This window comes from Pangasianodon hypophthalmus, chromosome 15, assembly GCF_027358585.1.
Source record: "Pangasianodon hypophthalmus isolate fPanHyp1 chromosome 15, fPanHyp1.pri, whole genome shotgun sequence".
Taxonomy (NCBI): Eukaryota; Metazoa; Chordata; class Actinopteri; order Siluriformes; family Pangasiidae; genus Pangasianodon; species Pangasianodon hypophthalmus.
The window spans coordinates 20,404,968-20,426,520 of record NC_069724.1 but is presented as its reverse complement, the minus strand read 5'-3'; the positions used below and the strand labels follow the sequence as shown (position 1 = coordinate 20,426,520).

The following is a 21,553-nucleotide window of genomic DNA, read 5'->3' as shown; positions in this document are numbered from 1 at the left end:
AACAGCTAGTGTTTCACACCATGCAGTAGAATTAATTGGGCCGTGTTCGAATCTCAGTGCACCCTCTGCTCCCCTACTTTTCAGGCTCTAATACTTGGGAAACTCAGAAACTTTACGCAGCGCTCTTTGCTATACTCTAAGATGAATTGTCTTAAATCACATGAAGTCGAAAGTTGCAGCTTGAAAGCGCAGGCTGATAGTTTAGGGCTCATTGTTAATGTGAAGTCATGCAATTGTGCATCAGATCAGAAAGGCCCATTATATTGCTTCAGGACTGTATTTTTGTTGAGTAACCACCAAAATCCTTTAATTAGAGGTTTGAAGTTTTAAGAACTGCTCATAAGAACAAAGATGAGTAATTATGACCTGACACAAAACTCCTTGGCTTTTTTCTGCTTGGATCAGCTGAGCATATATATATATATATATATATACACACACACACATACCGCTTGACTGCATACTGATTGAAAGCATGGAAAGTGTGTCTGTTCTTGCCAAACCAGCTGCTTCATTATTGATTTTTCAAGATCACAAATCTGGAAATTTTCTTTCATCTCACCCACTCTTTTAACACCACCAAAGCCCCTTTATTGGATTTTGCCAGTTTACCAGACTCTCGTTCTTTCTTTTGTTGTCATTTCCCACAGGCCCCGACGTACCCTCTGCTATCTCCTAATCTAATCTGCCTCTTCATTTTCTCTGTCCACAGCCAGAGGTGTCCACCGTTCCAGCTGGGCCCGTCACCCAGGTGCCGCTTTCCGAATATCCGCCTCCGGACCCCTCCGTGAGGAGCGCCGACCCCCCTGCCACCACCCTGCCGCTCTCTTCTTCATCCACCTCCTCTACTCGAGAACGGGACAGGAACAGAGACAGAGACAAGAAAAAGAAAAAACACAAAAGAAGGTCTCGGTCCAGGTCACGTTCCAGATCCAAAACCAAGCACTCACTACCGAGCGCATACCGCAGCTACAAGAGGTCCAGGTATGACTATCCATCAACTTTTTTATTTATTTATTTATTTATTTATTTTGTCCCAGTTTTTAATAACCTTGTTCATTACAGATACCCAAAGGCACTTCATACTGAAAGGTAACATTATGAGTTTTTTTCCATCCATATGTTTGTTTACGACATGCCCTTTATAAAAAATGATTAATTGACAACATGGTTATAAAGGTTCGGAGATAGAATCCTTCACACCTTTACCACATTTGTTCTCCCTTTTTTTCTTTTTTTTTCTTTCTTTTTTTTTTTTTTTAGTAATCACTGTTTCAGAAAAGGTACTCTGCTCTTGTCATTTCACTCCTCATGACTCGCCAATTTGTCCTTATCAGCTGCTGAAGTTGCAGTAATTACACTCATCTCATCTTGGCATTTTGACATGCTTTAATATATTTTCTGCAGATTGAATCATTTCTGCCCCGGGCTTGAAATCACTTACAGTGCAAATTAAAGGCTGGAATTGAGGTCTCGGTTTCTTTCTCACCTCCCTTTTTTTTTTTGCTTCCTTTCTTGCTTTTTTTTTTTTTTTTTTTTTAAACCTAGGGTGGGGTGGTGGGGGACTTTATACGTCTTTGAGTACTAATCTACTTCAGTCGAGCCTCACCGAATCTATAGAGATAGTGGCTTGGCTTTGCTGATGTACTCCATTTCCCCTGCAAAAGCTATATAAAAATGTGCCCCTTTGACCTCCTGACACTATGAGAATAGATGTACAAGGCTTCACCTTCAGGTTACCTCTGCACGAGCTTGTCGGGCTCTTATATTCCAGCTGACATGTTCAGTCAAAGGTGGATACTACAATGGACAAGCGAAAGAAAATGAGTTGGCTCCTGCAGTTAAGCACACAGCTGGTGTGAACATGCTCTAGTTTTCATTTCCCAAGGGTCCGAACCCTGCTTCAACCCTGCCTGAACTGTTCTATCCCATCTCCAAAGCTTAATAACATTTGGGGGAAAAAATGACATTTGGAAAAAATTACATGTGTTCCAGTTTCCATGGTGATCCTCTAAATTGTATAGTATTATACTCAACTATGAAAGAATTACAGATGCATCAGTACCAAGTTTTTTTTCAGACTGAGTACAAGCACATGTTTTTGGTACTCGTTGATGCCAAAATGACTAACTTCTCTAATATTATTGGATTTGTGATATGGCAAGATGTTTCAAGACATTTCTACGATGCAATATACAACACGTATATACAACAGTAGGGTTTCATTAAAAAAAAAAAAAAACTGCATCTAGAGTTTGTAATTGTTATTTTTAAAATTAATACCATTAATAATTATGCTAATATAGAAAAGTGTGTTGTATGAAAGTGTCATTTATCAGAATATCGATATTACATTGTCATATGAATACTTAGTATTAATCAGTCAGATTTTTAGCTGCATTTATGTCGGTTGCTCCCATGTGCTGCTAGCAATGAACACCTCATGCTATGTTTATGTTTAAGACGGTAAGGCGTTGAAACAGTACCTTGAAATAGAGAGCACAAGGTTGGCTGACCTGAGCCTGCAAAGGAATATCAGCGGGCATGGTTATTAGAAATGTGCCATGAATTGCATCTTAATTCACAAGAAAAGCGTAAAGGAAGCAGATGCGCTCAGTGCTCGCCGAACTGAAGTGCTCTTACACGTGACGGTTTCTCCGCACACTCGCTTCACTCTTCCACGCTCGCAAATACCATTGTGTGTGTGCAATTCATGGCACCTTATGATCACATTACTGGTCTGTGCACTCTGGTCAACCGCCTTCACGCTCTCTTCTCAATATACCATTTAAACGCCACTGGATGTTTTATCAGGTTTTGTATCTATTTTATATAAGTTTTTTTATATATAGGTTTTATATGTTTCATATACACTTGTAGGAAGATGCTATATTTTCTCCTCTTGATATTTTCACGGAGTTTGCAGTCTGCTTTACTTTAATTGCCATCATTAATGGTGAAATATGTCCATTTCGTCATCTAGTTTTTAGCACAACAGCAGGCTTAAGTCTCATAGTATCACATGATAACGGATGTATTTATCGGAGCATTTTTTGCAAGAATGAGTGACTGAGCACACTATCGGACTGATACCCTATACCAGGAACCCTAGTAAGAACCCTAGTAAGTGATCCATATTGGCAGAATTTTTTCCCCTACTATTTAGGAAGGTTATACAGTGTTTTGGTCAGAAGACTGACTGTGTTTGACTAGTGCACTAGGAGATAATTGAAGCACAACCATTTGTTTTTTTTGTTTGACTTTTCAGAACTTGGCTTATAATTTTTCAGAACAGAAACTCTAATCCTATTCTAAAGCCAACCCTCATCTACGTCAGCTTCACCACACTGCAGTTATTAACAGGCTAAAGGCTAAGCATAATTTTTTTTTCAGACCTGTGCAATCACTTCGGAGCGAACACAGGGACACCAGCATGGGTCATGACACCTCTTGTATGAGAGTGAGATAAGAAGGCCATTTGCAGACCTGCCAACCTTCGCGCATTTTGCGTAGGAGCTCTGATTTTAACATCTGAGTATGCTAATATGATTTATCACTCAAAAAAATATGCCAAAAGAGCAGTTCTCTTTTATCATTTTTTATCTCCTCAATAAAAACAGCATATCAGCCACTCAACATATGAATCTGGAATGACAGACAGTCACGTATGTGTTTCGAACTCTCCGATATTAACTGTCATCCTGAAAGCCCCGCCCTTCTCCAAATCGCACATGATAAATACGCACTGATGCTGCATCCTCACCTTCTGTAAGTAAACAGAGGAATATTTGAGTTCATTAATGTAAAGTAAAATTCATCAGTGTATGTTTGACTTGGCTAACATTAGACAACTATGTATTAGTATTAACTATATTTATTAGGGATGCGCCTTAATTTCACTCACTGAAATTTTTCGGCTAAAAATGGACAAAAACAGTATTTTTGGTTTTCTGACGAAAGAGGGGAAAAAAAGGCAGAAATCAAATCAAACACTGCTAGTGCAAATTAGAAAGTGATTAAAAATGCTGTCTTGTTTCCGATCAGTGCAGATACGTTCCAACAATTTGAGCAGCAGCAGATCAAATGTGATGTCAGCCATTTCACAGTTTCTACGAGGGATATTATATGGCATTTTCTAAAAGAAGGACTCTATTGAAGATGTACTATTATTAATTTTTTTTACATTTTTGTTCTTATTTATTTATTTATTTATTTATTGATCGATTGATTGTTTACTGCGGTTTTACTTCCCCCCCACCCCTCTTTCCCCAGGACGCATTCTTTTCTTTATAGTTAGCAAGTTTGGTCACAGATGCTTTATGAATTTGAGTTCACCTCCTAAAGTTTCCTAAAGTTCATCTCAGGAGTGGTTAGAGATATTTGGCAGTTAAATCTCATTTGTCATTGTATATTGCTTTATTTGAGAATAAATGACACCCTCCTCGCTCGTATATCCCTTTTCCTGACTAGTGTAATTTGATTGTGAGGAGGTTATAAATGGGCACTTGTGCGTGTGTGTGGGTGGGTGTGTATGTATACTTGAAATTACTTCAATAGTTTGTGCCATTCCCCAAGTGTTCAGTTACTGTCCGATCGACTTCTGTGGAGGAAAAATAGAAAATTAGATTCTTAAGCTTAACAATAGTTATTTCGTACTGCTCTTGCCCTTTAATATTTGTAATAAAAAACATATTCAGTATTATAATATGGATTATTACTTGAGCCTGAGGCACAGAGGTACAGCAGCAAAAATCGTTCTCACCTCTCCAGTCGTGCCATCCCTCAGCTAGAGAACTAATGGGAAATGTAGAGGGCTCTTACGCCACTAAATCAGATACATGCACTAAATGATGTGGATGGGCCATTCAGCTGAGCGAGATGTTCTCCATTGTCACCATCCATTTAAATGTGTGTGACCCCTGGGAAATTGTTGCTATTACCCAAGTCAGATTACTACGTTGCCACTAAGGCTGATGGAAAAGTTTAAATTATGCTCTATGTTCCAATTTTTGTAACCGTTTTGGTCTGTAAATGGCAGGGTAGAGTGGCAGTGTGGCTTTATACCCTACGAGTCAAAGAATTTCAAGCATACCTTGTTTTAATAACTTGGAATCAAGGATGGAGCACTTGTATTATCATGTGTCTTCAGTGCAGTGCTGTAATCCAACTACTAGAACATTCTCTTTGTTTCTTATCTTCTTTTTGTCAGTTTACATTTCACTTTCTAATGATGAAAAAGAGTAACAAAGTTGTATCATTAGTGAGAGTAAAAGAACACTGAGTCAGGATGGGCCAAAGAGTAAACCTTAATTAAGGGACTCCAAAGTAGCACTCAGTACCATGTGGGTGGATTTAGATGGATATATAGTGTATCCCTGTTGTTTGCCCTGCTGTGAGCCGCTTGCTTATTCTGTACCTGTTCTACCATTCTTCCTTTTTACTGTCAGATCCCAATCCCATTCTCCCAGCAAGAGAGAGCGGCATCGTGAGGAAAGAGAGCGAGAGAGAGAGAGAGAGCGCTACGGAGGCAGCACCTATCGCCTTGGCAACAGCCCAGGCCTGGGCAGGAAGCGCTCGAGGTCCAGATCCAGGTACACACACTCTCTCAGAGAATTTAGTGCTGCTGAAAAGATTATGCAAACACAATATCATCCTTCTTATGGGGTTAGTTGTTTCAAGCTCTCAACATCTCCAGAAAAAAAAACAATATAAAACTGTCGAACACCTGCAGGAAAAAAAAAAAAACCTGACGTATGTGTTTGTTTCTCTTTTTGTAGTGAAAGTGCTTCATTTTGAGTCTAGAGCCTCATGTGCTTGCTCAGTCATAACAGTGTAATTAGTACAATAATTCAGAATAACCCAAGCTCTCTAAGTCCATGCAGGCTAGTGAGCACAAATGTAGACTCTTCCAAGTCTTGGAAATATTTGAATAGTCACTGCCTTTTCAGTAGCTATAGAAACGCACAGACTCGCTTGTATTCGTAGCATTTTGTACATGATTGTATTCCCACCTCACGCACAAGCATCTATTAGCTACGATTGTAGTGTGGCAAAACCTGGCTTACCACTGGCTAGGCAGTTAGGGAAAGGCTTCATGAAAAGGAAACATTTTGATTTGTCATAACCAAATCCAAATCAACGTTATAGACACCTCCAGTGATGGTGAGTGGAGAGAGAGAGAGGCTGTTGGATGACATTGTGGCTAGCATTCTTAGTGTTGCAGTGTGTGGCCTGTTTCAGTATGAGGAAACTCTTTTCCACGTTCAACATAAGATACAGATTGAGTGCTGTGTGTCCCAGATGATCTGCTCAATAGTGGAAGGAGCCATACATCCAAATATGGCAGTATCCTGGTGAGGTCTTTGAATTGGAATACCTGTCCTTGGAAGACAAACCTCAAGACGCATCTGTGTCCTGAGACAATGGGGACATGGCATTTTGTGTAATGCAGAGCCACTGCCATGAACCAGTTTTGTGGCTGCACAGCATGACTAATATCCTATAGCCCTAAGATGCGACACAGAAGGCTTTTAGAACAAGTTCATCCTTCTCAATTGTAGAATCAGACAGAAACCACCATCCTTCTCCTGAACTAGAAAGTTGATTTGAACTTTAGTTCTGAATTGTGGGTTCTGCTTTTTCAATCGTGCCTCTGTCCAAGAAGGAACAAAATTCACACAGAGCAGCAAACTTCATGGGGTCTGCCAAGGTCCTGGGTCCCTGAGGCCAGTGAAACTGAAGTTTGTACCCCTGTGATAGTGTTATCAGAACCCACTGGTCTGTTATATTTGCTATATTTGCTATAAATTTAAGTAGCACCTTTAAGTAGTAGTGGAGTGCTGCTAAGAGCCCAATACTTGGAGTGAATATGTGGCACTCAAGTGGCTGCTAGGGGCCTGAGCGTGTGCCTCTGTCTACTTAGGGCTCACTTGAGGCTGACTGAAACGATGAACTAGACGAACGTGAACTGTTCTACAGAGTCTGATATCAGTCAACCAGTGGGAATAAGGAAAAAGCATGACGCACTTGATTGACAGCACCCTCATTACCATTAGGTCTTCAGTAAATGTGATTGTACTCTTTAATCTTTAGACTTTCCAGTTTGCAAATTCTATAGGCAAAAGTTATGATGGTCCAATTGCAGCTCCTAATCATTGGATACTGTTAGATTCTGTCTGACACAACCATCAATTGACCATCTTCCCAATACCACTCTGTTTCACTTTTGACCTGAAAGCAATTTTGAATTATTAAAGCATGGCTCAGAGTAAAGGTCATGGTAACATCTGAAGCGTAGTCCCCTTTTTCACCGCCTTTAATTATATTTTTATGGTTCAGGCTGAATTGTTCTAGAAACCTCCTTCTAATGTCTTTTCTCATTCAAAGTTCTACTAGAGGGACAGCCAGGATTTCTCGCTTTTGAAAAGTGCCATCTTGTGTCATTAAACCCTGTGTTTCCTCTTGCCCGGAGAATCTGTTTCTCAGCATGTGTGATGAGAGAGGAAGCAAGGCTAGATATAGCAGCGGCTGTCAGCTGAGAGCTTGGCTCCCGTGGTGTTTGCCAGTACCCTGCGCACAGCACTCCAGCTTTAAAGCATTTGTTATAGCATCTATATCCTTAGATTGCATCACTCATACGTCATTTTGGAGAAAATCACCTGCCACATGAAAATAATGTAGTATGCTGGAGCTGAGAGGTATTTTCAAAATGAGAAGAGAGAGCATCCAACACAAATTCTCGCAATCAGCAGAGCTGTCATCATAGGGATGGTCCTTCAGACTCTTAGGCTGTAGAACCCATTGTAAAGATGGGTTCTAAAGAGGAAATATTTTGCCATCATCCTGTACATTATGGCATTGGAAAGTTTTGAAGCAGTAAAGAGTTCTAAAATGTTCTGAAATGAGAACTTCACTTTGCCTCTGTACTGCAAAGAAACAGATGGTTATTGTTTTCGGGGCAATATGACATTAAAGTTAATACAGATTTTAAACTGCATGAACACAAAGTGCAGTTGCATGTTTTGAGGCTCTTTGCAGATGTCCACGAGTGGCATACCATCACCCCCAACCCCTCCATCTAGAGGTGTGCATTGGACTGATTTTTGTTATCCCATTCCCACCTGCTCTTGAAGGAATTGTGACCATTCTTGCCACTCCCAAAGGAACGCAGCTTTTCTTTGTCTGGCGAGCTTCATATCTGACCACCCACTCCTGCCCATATCAGAGTAAAAACTACCCACTCCAATTTTTTGTGAAGTAGCACAAAATCCCAGTCTCGATGCACAGCTCTTCCCCAACTTTAAACATCAACTATAGTGACCTTTACATCTTGCAATATGAAGGCTGCACTTTCCTAGACACTAAGCATATTCAAAGCACAGACAAAAGTCTGTCGTCTTCCATCTCCATACTTTAAGTAATTGTATGGTATGTGATGGGACAATCTCAGGGCATTTCTTTCCTTCACAAACTCCAGAATGAACATGTAGAGGGTTGATCAAACCAATGACACCAACCACCCTACCATATCACCCCCACCACCACCAGCACTACCACCACCCCAGATTCCCTAGCAACTCTGCAATCTTATGACTTGGCTCACAGCCCTCCAATATCCCTCCATTACACAGCCCCCTAGTAGTGCAGAGTGTTCTGCAGCAATGTGCAACGAGTTTTTCTTGAGTACGCTAACAACTGTGTGAATAAGATTTCTAAGCTCATGCCAAGTCGCGTGTGCTTGAAACCCACTTATTGACTGCCTCAACTCCTAAAGCTTGCCAAATGACTTCTCACCCTTCAACGATTACAAAGCACAATTCCGATCTGTTGTTAAAAGAATGAGAAAGGGCCAAGCCATTCACATGAGTCATGTCCGCTTGCATTAAACTCGGAAATTTGTTACTTGACCGCCCTGCACTCCTGTAACTGAAGCCCAGCTTGACTTAATTGCTCCAGAGGTTTTGCAGCAAGTGTGCCGTAGCACTGTGCGCCTTCACATTGATTATACTGCTGTGTTTCACATCGAAACACTCCTGCTAACTCTTCACTCTGCCCAGAGCCACATATTCTCTGGAGAAAGAAAGATGCAGAGAAGTGCTTAGCATAGCTTCATGCCTTTTTGCCTTTGCCATTGGTAATATATTTCACATAGATGCAAAAGTTACTTTTTTCCACCTGCTGGATGGCTAATGTCCATCAAGCCTCTCAGAGTTAGACGTTTGGAGAAAACATATAGTACCATACAAATCTGGTCCTGCTATTAAGCGTATTAATAAAAGCCAGTGCTCAAGCTTCATATTAGACATGACTGTCTGTATTTCAGGGAAAAATATAGCCCTTATGAACAGGCAGTTTAGTGAAGAACTGTATTAAAGTCTGAGTGGAGTCATTCATCTGAGGGGAAGATTTGACGCATGCTTGTTAATCTCTACAAGTTGTGTGTGAAAGATGATTATTGCGGCTTGACATCAGGAGCTGTTATAACTCTTTTGACATGAACTTTGGTTCTTTGCAGAAATTAGTGATTACTGTTCACGGCTATTGGCGGTATGCATAGGCAGCCTATTATCATTCATTTATCTTCCGTAAGTGCTTTTTTCTGGTCAGGGTCACAGTGGATCCGGAGCCTATCTCAGGACCACTGGGAGCGAGTTGAGAGTTCATCTTGGCTTGGATGCCAGTCCATCATAAGTCACCATGCACACACATTCACACCTAGGGGCAATTCAGCATTGGCAATCCACCTACTTGTAAGAAATCCACACAAATCTGGATAGAATGTGTGTCATATCACGCAGACAATAATAGAAGGTCAGGATATAACCAGGGACCCTGGAGCTGTGAAGCACTACATTTTGTAATTTAAGTGTGGGAAGGCATGGTGGTGCAGTGGGTAGCTTTGCCGCCTCAAAGCTCCAGGAGCCCCAATTTGATTCTCAGCTCGGGTTACTGCCTGTGTGAACTTCTGCATGTTTCCCCATGTCTCCATGGTTTTCCTCCATGTTTTCTATGCTAAATTGCCCCTAGGTGCGAAAGAATGTGTGTGTCTTTGAGTGTTTGTGTGTGTTTGTGTGTGTTTGTTTGTTTGTGTGTGTGTGTGTGTGTGTGTGTGTGTGTGTGTGTGTGCTCGCATGGTGCACTGCAAGTGATTGGCGTCCCATCCAGGATGTATTCCCGTCTCACGCACAAGCTTTCCCGCGATAGGCTCCGGATCAGCTGACCAGGATAAAGTGGTTACTGATGATGAATGAATTTAAGTGTACTTTGTGACTTCTAATATTTCACGAGTTGCTGCATCTACTAGCTACTGAAGTGTATTGAGTTATTTTAATATAAACCTATACATGAATGTCTCTCAGATCACCTCGTGAAAGGAGAAAGAAGAAGTCGTCAAAATCAGCGCATCACTCAAAGACTTCCTCCAATTCACCCAGAGCCTCACCTGACAGGGGTAGAGCAAACAGGAAAGTCTCCACCCACACTGCTAGCTCCTCCCCTACATCTAGCCCTACGTCTAGCTTAAGGAGCTCCAGGTAAAGTAATCTCATGCTATTCTGCTAGCTAGAGAATGCTAGGGAGTACACTGGGAGAGTGTATGAGGTGTATGTTGTGAATTATATATGGCTCTGCTTCTAGAAATTTTTTTTTTTTTTTTCCCCATGACTCACAGCAGTGTCCCACAGTGTTCTTAGTGAATCTCACATTACCATCACAACAAAAGAAGTCACTTTCCTTTTAAAGTTTCCTGCAGTTTTGGCATGATTTGACATCTAGACTAATGACCTGTTGAATGAAACATGAAAGCATTGAATCGCAGAGCGATTTCCGATTCAGAATGTGTTTTTGACACATCCAAGGAAAAAGGAATGAAGTGAACACACTGCGTGTGTTATTGTTGTTCCTTCCCCATTATTGATTGTTTTATTCAAATCACCACAGGGGACATCTGTGTATAAAAGTAGTCTGTCAAAATTTCTCAGGTTTCATCAAAAAAAAAACGAAAGTTAAACCCGTAGGGTTATTTGTGCCTCTCTTGTCTCAGTACTTCTGGGGATGGTTGAATATTTCATAGCATTTCTCTAGTTCTTTATTTTCCTGTCAGAGATCTGGACTTCCTGTTTTCCCAAGTCTGTCCTTGCAGCTTTTAATACAGGCCAGCTTTTACGCATACTGTATTAGTCCCTGCCGATTGCTGACGCATGTCTCATCCCTTTTTTTTTTTTTTTTTTTTTGCTCTTTCTCTTTGCTGTTTGCTTTTACAGGGACGCGTCACAGGAAAAAGACAAGCAGGTCTCGTCGACCATTATTTCTTCAGTTCAAACCAAAATCACTCAGGTATGTAGGCAAAATATGCTGAACATAAATCTCTGTTCATGAAAACTGAGTGTCTACGTGTGGCTCAAAAATGTACAATGAAAATAAAGCACTTCAGACACTTTGAAAATAATCAACTTCAGAGTGGTAACAGCAAATCACCCTGTCATTGATTATTTTCCTATAACAGCAATGCCCCCATGTGTTCTGTTCTTTTCATACTGAATGATATACTGCAACCGCCTCTTGATCCCATCATGTCTGCGGGCGTGTGCGTATATGTGTTTATTTGTAAGCGAGAAGAAAAGAATGTCATTTCAGCAGGCTGATGCCGTGCAGCTGTCAACCTTGACAGCTTTCGGCTGATCTCTGCCCTCGTCTTTGGCAAACGGAATACATGTGTGCATGTTTGGTTATCTGTTTCTCTTCCATTGGGCCTATGTTTGGAAATGCGAGGAAAGCTCGAGGATGAAAACACGCTCACCAAACCCGTGTTATGATGCAGTGCTTGTTGCTTAGCTGCCAGTTCTTGCACTCGCGTCCATCTGATTGCATGGAGAAGGCAAATTCACTCTGCTAAGCACTCTTTTATTGTGGCTGAAGCAATATCCTGTTGTTGATAGAGTTGCAAAGCCTTGGAGCTCTTTTTGCTTTCTGTTGGCAGCATTGCATAGTGATGCTGACACTACTGAACCCCGGACAGCACCAACCAGTGAAAGGGATGCTTCCTGTTAAAACCAGCAGCTGCTGACGGAATGTAGAGCTCCTACTGATAACACACACAAATAATTGTACAGGCAGGAAGTTTGAAGTAGGCAGACTATTGGAATATGTGTGTGTGAGAGAGATTACTGTATGAATCTCCTCCTGCCTCACTCTCACATGCTACTGCAACGTCAAGAGCTGTTGTTTTTTTTCCACATTCCTTGGCATGCTGAAATTGATTTGATTTATTCAGGATTATTTCACATGGATGGAGATTGAGGCACGGCAGGTGACTGATAGCTTGATTAGATGGAGATAATCATCAAGTGTAAAGGATGACCCAGCACCTTATTAATTTGTCATGAGCACGAGGGAATGAGGGAGAGTTAGAGCAAAAACTAGTGAAATGGATTAAAGATGTGTGAGCAAGTGAGTGTAAGATACTTTCTTATACTGTATTACATTTCCTGATAAATATATTGCACATTGACAACAGAAAAGACCCAACAGAAAAGCCAGTTCACTGAAGGGGAAAGGACGCAGGATGTAAAAGACGTGCATTTGCCCCAGTGTCATTTACTTCTGCTTCATGTTGACTTCATGTAGGTGAATTTGATCTCTGAGTTTATGGACCTCGGTCTTGTGAGCCAATAGAAACCAAGTGTGTGAGACTGTGCTCTCTTTGGGCAGAAAATGAGGAACTGCTAATTAAAAAGTAGCCTTCACACTGGACGTTTGCCCCGCTGTTTTCTTAACTTTTCTCTCCCTGCCTGCTAGGATTTTCTTGTTAAAACTTTTTAAACCAACTTGTCTCCTGCATCTGTAGCATACGAGTGATTACTGTGGACAAAAATATGATGTTTCCCTATACTGAGAAACTCACTTACAATCGAAGTCAAGGGGAAGTTTCTAAACTCACTAAATGTTTAAAATATGTGACTATATAATTTCTATGCTCATTGAAAATTTATAGTCTTTATACTCCATAGGGCCAATGTCACAAAGACCTTTTGCTGAGACCATGTTGACAGACAACTTGCACCAACACATGCCAATTATGCACCTTCATCTGTTCGAGAGTACACTGACATGCAGCGGTCAATAGAAGACAGTCTTAGCAAGGCATCATTCATTCTGCTTTTAAAGAAGATGTCAGCCCATGTTAGAAGCTGTAGAAGCCAGCACTAAATCTGTAGAAGTGCAGCTCACGGCGAGCCACGCCTCTGCGCAGCCAGTGCGTTGACATATCTGTCGGATCATAGCGCAAAATAAATTTCACCTAATATCGATCTCCATCCACAAACAAGCCTGTAACAAACCAGCATCGCATATCAATGCGTTTTCTGAAGGATGCCAAAAATGTGTGTAGTCTAAAGGTCTTAAGATGAGACATACATGAGAGAATATTTTACCAAAGCTACTATAATGTTGAGGTTTCCAACATGTTTGCCAGTATTTAGACTTTCCTGAAGGTTTTTTTTTTTTTTGTATTGAAATAAGCTCTTCGTAGCTGACACTACTCTCAGAGCCATGTTCTTATAGGAACTTCAACACCTTCTGATCAATCACGTTTAAGAATTCAGCAGAGCTGTGATATAAGGTTAATTATTGCCTTGCTTTATTTTGTCCAGATTTATATGCATTTGCCTGCTAAAGCACGGCACAATGCTTGATTACGTGTTTGTTTAGAGAGCTCATTTGTGCAGTTTTTTTTTAAAATATCTATCTTTCAGAATCCAAATTATTGTAATAATTATCTTGTGCAGCCCTCATGTGAGAGTAAATGAGAGTGTGAAAAAAGTGGCTGTGGCACTGGAGTGTCTCCAGAGCATTTATCTGGACAAATCCACTCACTCCTTCTCTGCTTTCTCTCACACAGAACATGCAATTCAACCAGAAGTAATTAGGAAGGGGTTGCGTGAACATGAGACATGGTCTAGATTCCTGAAGGATTGACACTCTTTCGGGAAGTGGGTTAATACAATTGCCAAATAATGATCTGGATGACTCGTGTGAATTGACGCTGTTAGCAGGAAAGTGGGCGGCATTTTGATGGCTGCTTATCCTAACACCGTTTGTGTCTGGTGATTTAAACTAACTAGCACATAATGCAATACGTGAAATGTGCTTGGTGGAAAGAGACTAAAATTCCACCCCTGTGGAATCCTGTGGAATATTTGAGGCTCTGGTAAACAGTGGAGCAAATGAATTTCCATTAGCACAACAAATATATTATAGACTGAAACCATGATCATTCATGGTTGAGGACGTGAAACAAACTGTGTGTGGGAACTCTTTCTTTTCAAACAGCTGCAGCATCCACGTGCGAAGCGGAATTTTTTTTTCTGTGACCATTTTGAGCTCCGCGAGCCACACAGCTGTGTTTATTTGATGCACTGTAATGATGGTGAAGATATTGCTGCAATCTGGTTAGTCTTAATGATTCACTGTATCATGGGAAGCTCTTTATCTCAGCATGGCCAGGGATCTAGGTGCTGTCGATCACCACTCATAGGCTTTAAGCTCACTGATGCATTTCAGATTGCTGTTTTTTCATGCCACGTCTCACCACTCATATCATATCACAACATTTTCTAATTGTTTGCCAATGAATCCACAAAATAAGCAGTGGCCAGCTTATACCTGTTCTCATAAAGTGCATATGTAACAGGCAGGATTAGCTCTTGGATGGATGTTAGATGATTATTGTGCCCCCTGACAATTCTGGAGGTGTAACAGGACATAATTAAAGCATTCGCAGGAATACTAAAGAGAGATGAACGGATGACATTGCTCCTGTAGTAAGCCAGGAGAGTTTAGCTCAATGTTTGGTGGCCAGGGAAAACCCTTTGCATGTCGCCGTGGCTGAATTGTGGCACCAACTGAAAAAGATGAACAAAAAATGGTGTTTTCTGCCAGTAATATACTTTGATGTCTCTTCTTTAAGAATTTTACCCAAACAGCATGGAAACAAGCAGCCACTACAGCTACCTTCTAACCTTCCTTAGCTTTCTGCATATACGTAGTCAGTCTGCCTAAAGATGGCTAAAACCTTGCTAGTTAAGTGTGATTTTCTCAAGTTTTGATCACGTTTTTGCATAGCTACATGCCATAGCAAAAGGGATATAAACCTAATCAGTTCAGTTTGTAATCAGATAACAGCTGTCAAAATGTCCTTAGTGCTCCTGAGTCGTCACATCATCATCAACACAAAGAAGAGCACTTACACACACCGTCCAGATGACTGCGAACAAAGTTCTGAAATGATTAAATGACCTAGTAAATAGGTATTAATAAGAATTTTAACCAACAGAACAGAAGTGACTGAATTAATCAGCAATTATTTCGCCACTGACATTAGCATGAACAGAGAACAGTCGAGTGAAGAGATTACCATGAGACTCATGTTTAAATGCTGTGAGTGATTTTTACCTCAGGTGATGAAATAGACTGATGTAGATGATCAAAGTGGGAACTCATTGCCTTGTGGAAAGTTATAATTCTTTAAAATTGTCAATAAAGTTTTTCCATAAGTAGATTAGCTTAGAAATGTAGACATAGGGGCGGTGTCTTTCAGTGGAATTGGAATGAAATCGTTAAATGTGGAGGTGACCAGATTTTAAAATGCTAATCTAAATGGTTAAAAACTTATTTTTTCCTTCTTGGCATTTGAGTCTTTTTTTAATGTCTGTAGTATCAGATCTTCTGTTTTGTTCCTGGCTTTTCATTTGTGGTTATGCCTTTTAATGCTTTTGTTTTATTCTTTTATTTTTTAATTTCATTTCACTGCTGTTTGGATTTACAAATTGTTATTGTACATCACTTTGGCTGACACAGGCTGTCTTTTAAATAAGCTATATAATTAAAGTTGTTTAGACTTGACACAAAGGTCAAAAGAGCTCTGCTTTTTAAAAAAAAAAAAAAAAAAAATTCTCTTTGCTTGTGAGCAGGCGTTTTATACTGTACTGCTTGGGTTGAGTTTTATTCAGCGCTTGGACTGCCATCCCCCACAGCGCTCTATTTATCCACCTCCTCACCACCGTTCAGCGTGAGCGTGCTGACGAGCATGTTTGCATTCGGTCACTGGTTGGTTTGTTTTATTATTATTTCTGGTGGGGTTTTATTGGAATTTCTGGATCGATATCTCAGCCAGGCCAGATGAGGCGACGCGAGGCTAGGACCGGGGCGATAGCTCATCTTGGCTCACCTCCTACGAAAATGCCTCCTGCTCTGAGAGATTGAATATCTCCATGATGTGATGCGTACTCTCCAGGTTGGACTCCCTTCAAACTGGAACAGCACGACTGAGCGGTTCAGTGAAAAGGTGCTGAAGGCGGCTCGCTCATAAATAGGCAAGGCGCATTAAGCTGTCACTGGTGAAACATTAGCTTTATCAGATTGCAAGCGGAAGCGGGTTGTGCATATCTCCAATCATTGCACATCAGCACTGAAGCACCATCTGACATTCGAGTACACCGCGTCTCTGGGTACCGTATCATGTAATGAAGCTGTGCTGATATGTCGATGTGCGATCTCCTGAGATGAAACGCTTTTCTGCATAAATGAATGTAATACATAAATGAATAGGCAAACAGTAAAATAAGCAGAGGAGTGTGTAGTACGGTGGATTTAAACTGCATTAGTGACAGGCAAGCTTAGATATGCTGAAAGAGACTCGGTGACCGTGTCAGATACACACGCGTGTCCTGAGGTGTATATAAAGGCAGGGATTAACATACACACCATACACACTCCGAGTGGCGGATTCCTAATTAGAAATGTTCTTTTGTGCGCATGTCTTTTTTTTTTTTTTTTTTTTTTTTTTAAGCCAGTTCCCGTATCCATCTATCTGTGAGCTCGAGACCTATTCGTTTTCTCATTATCTTCTCTTCTTTACTTTGTATTATGTTTGTATAGTTATAACAACGGCATATACTTGTGTCGTGATAAATTACATGACAGTTTCTGGGATATCACAGATATGATGAGTACGTTTCTAACACTGACCCTCTGACAAGCAGCTGATGTTAAAATCTGTTTTTTAAGATCACTTTCAAGAGTGTACTGACGAGCATGCCTGCATGCTAGGTGTGATGCTCAGGTATCCACATACTTTTGGCCACATATTGTACATTGATCAATTTTATTTCATAGGAAAGAACTAAAAAAAATACATTTACCGTGACAGAAAGCGAAGTCTGGGAAATCAGTGGAGACGAGAGCACCGGGAAATGATTACCGAAGTGAGATGGGGGAGGAGGTGGCACTGTCGTTCATTCCAGATTCATACATCGCTTGTCGTTTTTGTTGAAGAAGACTGCTCTTTTGGCATATTATTGAGTGATAATTAATAGTAGCATTCTCTGATGTAGCATTCTCCAATGTGGAACTCCTACGCAAAAATATGTACAAGGTTCACAGGGATGATGCAGTGAATATTTACTCTTTGGTATTTTCCATCTCACCCGCGCCCACTGCAATTCCTTCAGCACACCCCACAGGTTAAATACCTCCATGATAGACAGTAATAAATTTCACACTGTTTATGATACATTAAAGTATACAATCTGTACACAAATGTGTGGCATCCTCAGAAAACCAGATCAGCTTCCCCTACAGCTGATTTCTGTCTAACAGCCAAAAAAAAGACAAAAAATACTTTCAAACCTCTACTTTAAGAAAACAATTCAATTATATCAAAACAGAGAAATGTTTTTACTTACTTTCTAACCTTGTTTATGCTATCTGCATGCCCAGATCGCATTAGATACATAACACGCTAGTTAGAAAAACGCAGTTGTAAAAAAAATTCTGCATAAAGATGTTTTAATTGCTGGCTAAGTGTGCTTTCCTCAGTCAGGGAAGGTCATGCTTTGCAACTTGCTAGTGACATGCTATAGCAAAACACACCTAAGCCTAATAGATTCAGTTTGTAAAAGCTCTAAATACCAGCTGTCAAATTATCTGTGATGCACACACACTTACAGTGGCAACGTAGAGATGACAGCTCATATTTGAATGCTTATTAAAAAAATGGAAAATGTATCCAACAGAAGAAAAGTTACTGAATCAATCAGCGATTATTTCAGCACAGATGTAAGAGTGATCAGCGAAGTCAAGAGCGATGACGAGACTCGCGTTCGTCAAATGCCGTGACTGACACTTAATCCAGGAAATGAGACTAGAGACTAATAGACTCGGAGTGAAATCCTTTTTCACTTTTGGGATAACCAGAATTTAAAACGCTAGACCTTTACCTGTGATTGAGATGTGAAGGTGAAACATATTTCACTTCAGGAAAGCCTGCGGTTTTAGTAGAAAATGTCAGAATTTCCTCATGTGAAGACCTTTCCCAGACAGACACAAATATATTCACAGAATATACACACCTCTACAGCTACACATTGTGCTGTTTGTGCATCTGAGTGTATCCAATTTGTCCAAGTTGAGAATGAGTGTATATGACGTATGCAGATGAGGTGGCACGGGAAGTCAGAACAAGACTTAAGATGCATTGTATGCATGTGTCGTGTGTTGTGTGTGTGATTTGGAAAAGCTTGTGCAGAAATGTCTCATCCTGAATCTCGCCGTTCTCAAGCTATTCTTAGCCGGCAGGAACGGAACCCAATATGGTCTTCTGCTGTTGTAGCACGTCCGTCGCAAGGTCTAACATGCATTCTGAGATGCTTTTCTGCTCACCACGGTTGTAAAGAGTGGTTATTCGAGTCTTCCTGTCAACTTCCTGTCAACTTCCTGTCAACTTCAACCAGTCTGGCCGTTCTCCTCTGACCTCCCTAATCAAAGCTGTGTTTCTGCCTGCAGAACTGCTGCTCACTGGATGTTTTTTTGGTTTTCTCACAATTCTGTGTAAACTCTAGAGACTGTAAAAATGAAAATCCTAGGAGATCAGCAGTTTCTGAAATGCTTAAATGAGCTCTTCTGGCACAAGCATTTTCACCGTTCTGATGTTTGATGTGAACATTAGCTGCAGCTCTTCACACTGCTGCCACATGATTGGCTGATTGAATAATTCCATGAATGAGCAGAGTACAATGAATGTGCAATGAATGAGAAGTATTGTGCACTGTAGAAATTTTTTCAGTTATTGAGAGATTTTTTTTTTCTTTTTTTTTTTTTTTTTTTAAAAACACATTCAGAGCTTCTGCCTTCTGGTATACTTCTGAATTCTTACTGATCACAGATCTGATTTTTTTTTTCTCTCTCTCTCTTTTGTTCTCTGCCTCCCAGACTCAATCCAATGTCACTCACCCCTCTTGTTTTATTTTATTTTTTTCTCTCTCCCAATACAGGACCTCATGGCTAAAGTACGAGCAATGCTGGCCAAAGGCCTGCAGCCCAACCCGTCCTGAGTGATGTGAAAAGGGGCAGACCAACGACTGAGCCAGCCACGAACGTCACTGCATCAGCACCATTCAGGACTGCAATGCAGGGCTGTACTGATGCGCTTTTATCCCTTTACATATACTTATGGATCTTGTGTCACCAAGTATCACTGGTGATTCCCTTTAATGTAAAAGAGCTCAAGGTTTGTGATGAGCCAGGCAGCATGCAGGGTTTATTGATTCTGTGGGCTTGAGGTTTCGTTTTTTTTTCGCTGGAGGTGCTACTGTAAAAGAAAATATCAAAGTCAGAAAATTTAAACACCGTTTATTTTAAGACCGAATTAGAACATTTGACTAAATTGAAAACAGAACCCCATCTTGTTTGATTAGGTTTCTACCATCGTGGCAGTGTTAAATCCTTCTGTGAAGGATTATGATATTTTCTGTTCTTCTGTCTTGGTTCTTTTTTTTTTTGCCTGCCAGGTTCTAATGCCTTTGGCTGTTCAAGATTCTGTTGTTTACTTTTAACTAATGTGGCCTTCATGCTGTAAGTTTGTACAGGCTTTTCTTTGCATCTGCTTTGTAAAACTGAACAGTCAATAAAATTTGAGTCAAAAACTCGTGTCATTACTGTGTCCGTGTCTAATTATGTCCAGAGTGTGTGTCGCTTAACAGATCCGAGATAAGATGCCTTATACCAGAATTAGTAATCATGATCTTTCCATATGAGCTAATTCTGTTTTTCAAACGCACCAGAAAAGCTGATTAGTATATCTGGATTTAGTTGTTTGAGAAACTGTGTGTTTCTGTTTTGCCTGGAAAAAGGAGCAATATTGAGACTTGAAATCATGATCAGCGAGTCAATGATTGGCTCGTGCGAATGCTACAGGAACCTGGAGATTTTTTTTTTCTTTTTTCTTGCGATAAATATCCACTTTATATGTGTATTACGTGGATACAGGGTAATAAATAATATTTGCACAAGATTTTGCTACTTTATGTGTAATCAGCTGCTGTTTTCAGTTCTCAGTTTAATACGGTTGTGCCCATGTTTTAGTTTATTTTCAGTAGTGTAAAGAAACTGTCTCCATTTCGGATAGACACATAGTAAACATTTAGAATATATGTCCAATATAGACCTAGTTTTCCTACAAATAGGCTGTGGGTGTGCATGGCAACATGCTAACACTTTAATTAAATGTTTTTCCATAGACATAATAGTAGACACTTGTGAACTCCATGTATTTTATTTTTTTATTTCTTGTTCAGATGTGGGTCTTTTTCATTAGCCAAAAACACAAATTAACCAGAAAGTGGAAAGCTTGAAATAATTCAAGGATTTTATATATATATATATATATATATATATATATATATATATATATATATATATACATATACATATATATATATATATATATATATAAAATAATACAGTGTTGCATAAGTAGTCACTCCTATTAAACTTTTCTACATTTTGTAATATGACATCCTGGAACTGAAATGAATTTAATTGGGATTTATATGTCACTGACTTTTGGTGGAGTCTGTGTTTTTTTTAATAATGGATTTAATGGTGCTCTGCAGGATGTTGGAGATATTTTTTTTAACAAAACGCAGGTTGATACTTTTCAGGAGCTTAGTCCTGGACTTCTTTTGCTAGCACCTTATGTTCTCTAACAAAATTTGGGATCTTCCGGGAACAGATGTATTTATATTGAGTTCATGTGACACTTTAATTGCACACAGGTCATGGCTGTGTGACGTCTGATGGCAGCTGGTTGCCCGAGAACTAATTTAGGGGTTTCACAGGTATGGGGGGGGCACATACTTATGCAGTCACATTCTTTTTTTTGTTTTTTTTTTTTGTTTGTTTGTTTATTAGTTTTATTTGTAAGTAATTTTCCTATATTGATTTTCCCCCACTTCAGTATTTTGGGTTATTTTGTGTAGATTAATGAGATTTAATCCCAATTAAGCCACATATAATGCAAAATTTAGTATATATATATAGTGTGTATATACTTCTCAGTTCAACAGCTTCAATGAACAGAAAAATCCAGGCTCATGTCAAATTGTCAACAATCTAATCCAGATAATCCAGCTCTCTTCTGTGCGTTTTCTATTTCTTGCACCTTTCTGGATCGGCTGTGTGTCCCATCAGTCTAGTTTCTGCTGCGTCTTCCTGAATC

The 21,553-nt window shown here is 40.0% G+C and overlaps 1 protein-coding gene across 3 annotated transcripts in view; it reads left to right on the top strand.

Moving 5' to 3' along the window:
* The window catches only part of sfswap (splicing factor SWAP), a 104,568-nt gene extending 84,580 nt beyond the window's left edge, over window positions 1-19,988 (top strand). For 2 of the 3 annotated variants that reach the window (XM_026928787.3, XM_026928786.3), the window contains exons 14-19: window positions 713-984; window positions 1,066-1,092; window positions 5,448-5,591; window positions 10,359-10,532; window positions 11,262-11,334; window positions 19,329-19,988. In XM_026928787.3, the coding sequence (XP_026784588.1) occupies window positions 713-984; window positions 1,066-1,092; window positions 5,448-5,591; window positions 10,359-10,532; window positions 11,262-11,334; window positions 19,329-19,388 (750 nt within the window). In that variant the 3' untranslated portion in view covers window positions 19,389-19,988. The remainder of the gene's footprint in view (window positions 1-712; window positions 985-1,065; window positions 1,093-5,447; window positions 5,592-10,358; window positions 10,533-11,261; window positions 11,335-19,328) is intronic. The other variant, XM_026928788.3, reaches the window with a different exon arrangement.
* Window positions 19,989-21,553: the final 1,565 nt, after the last annotated feature.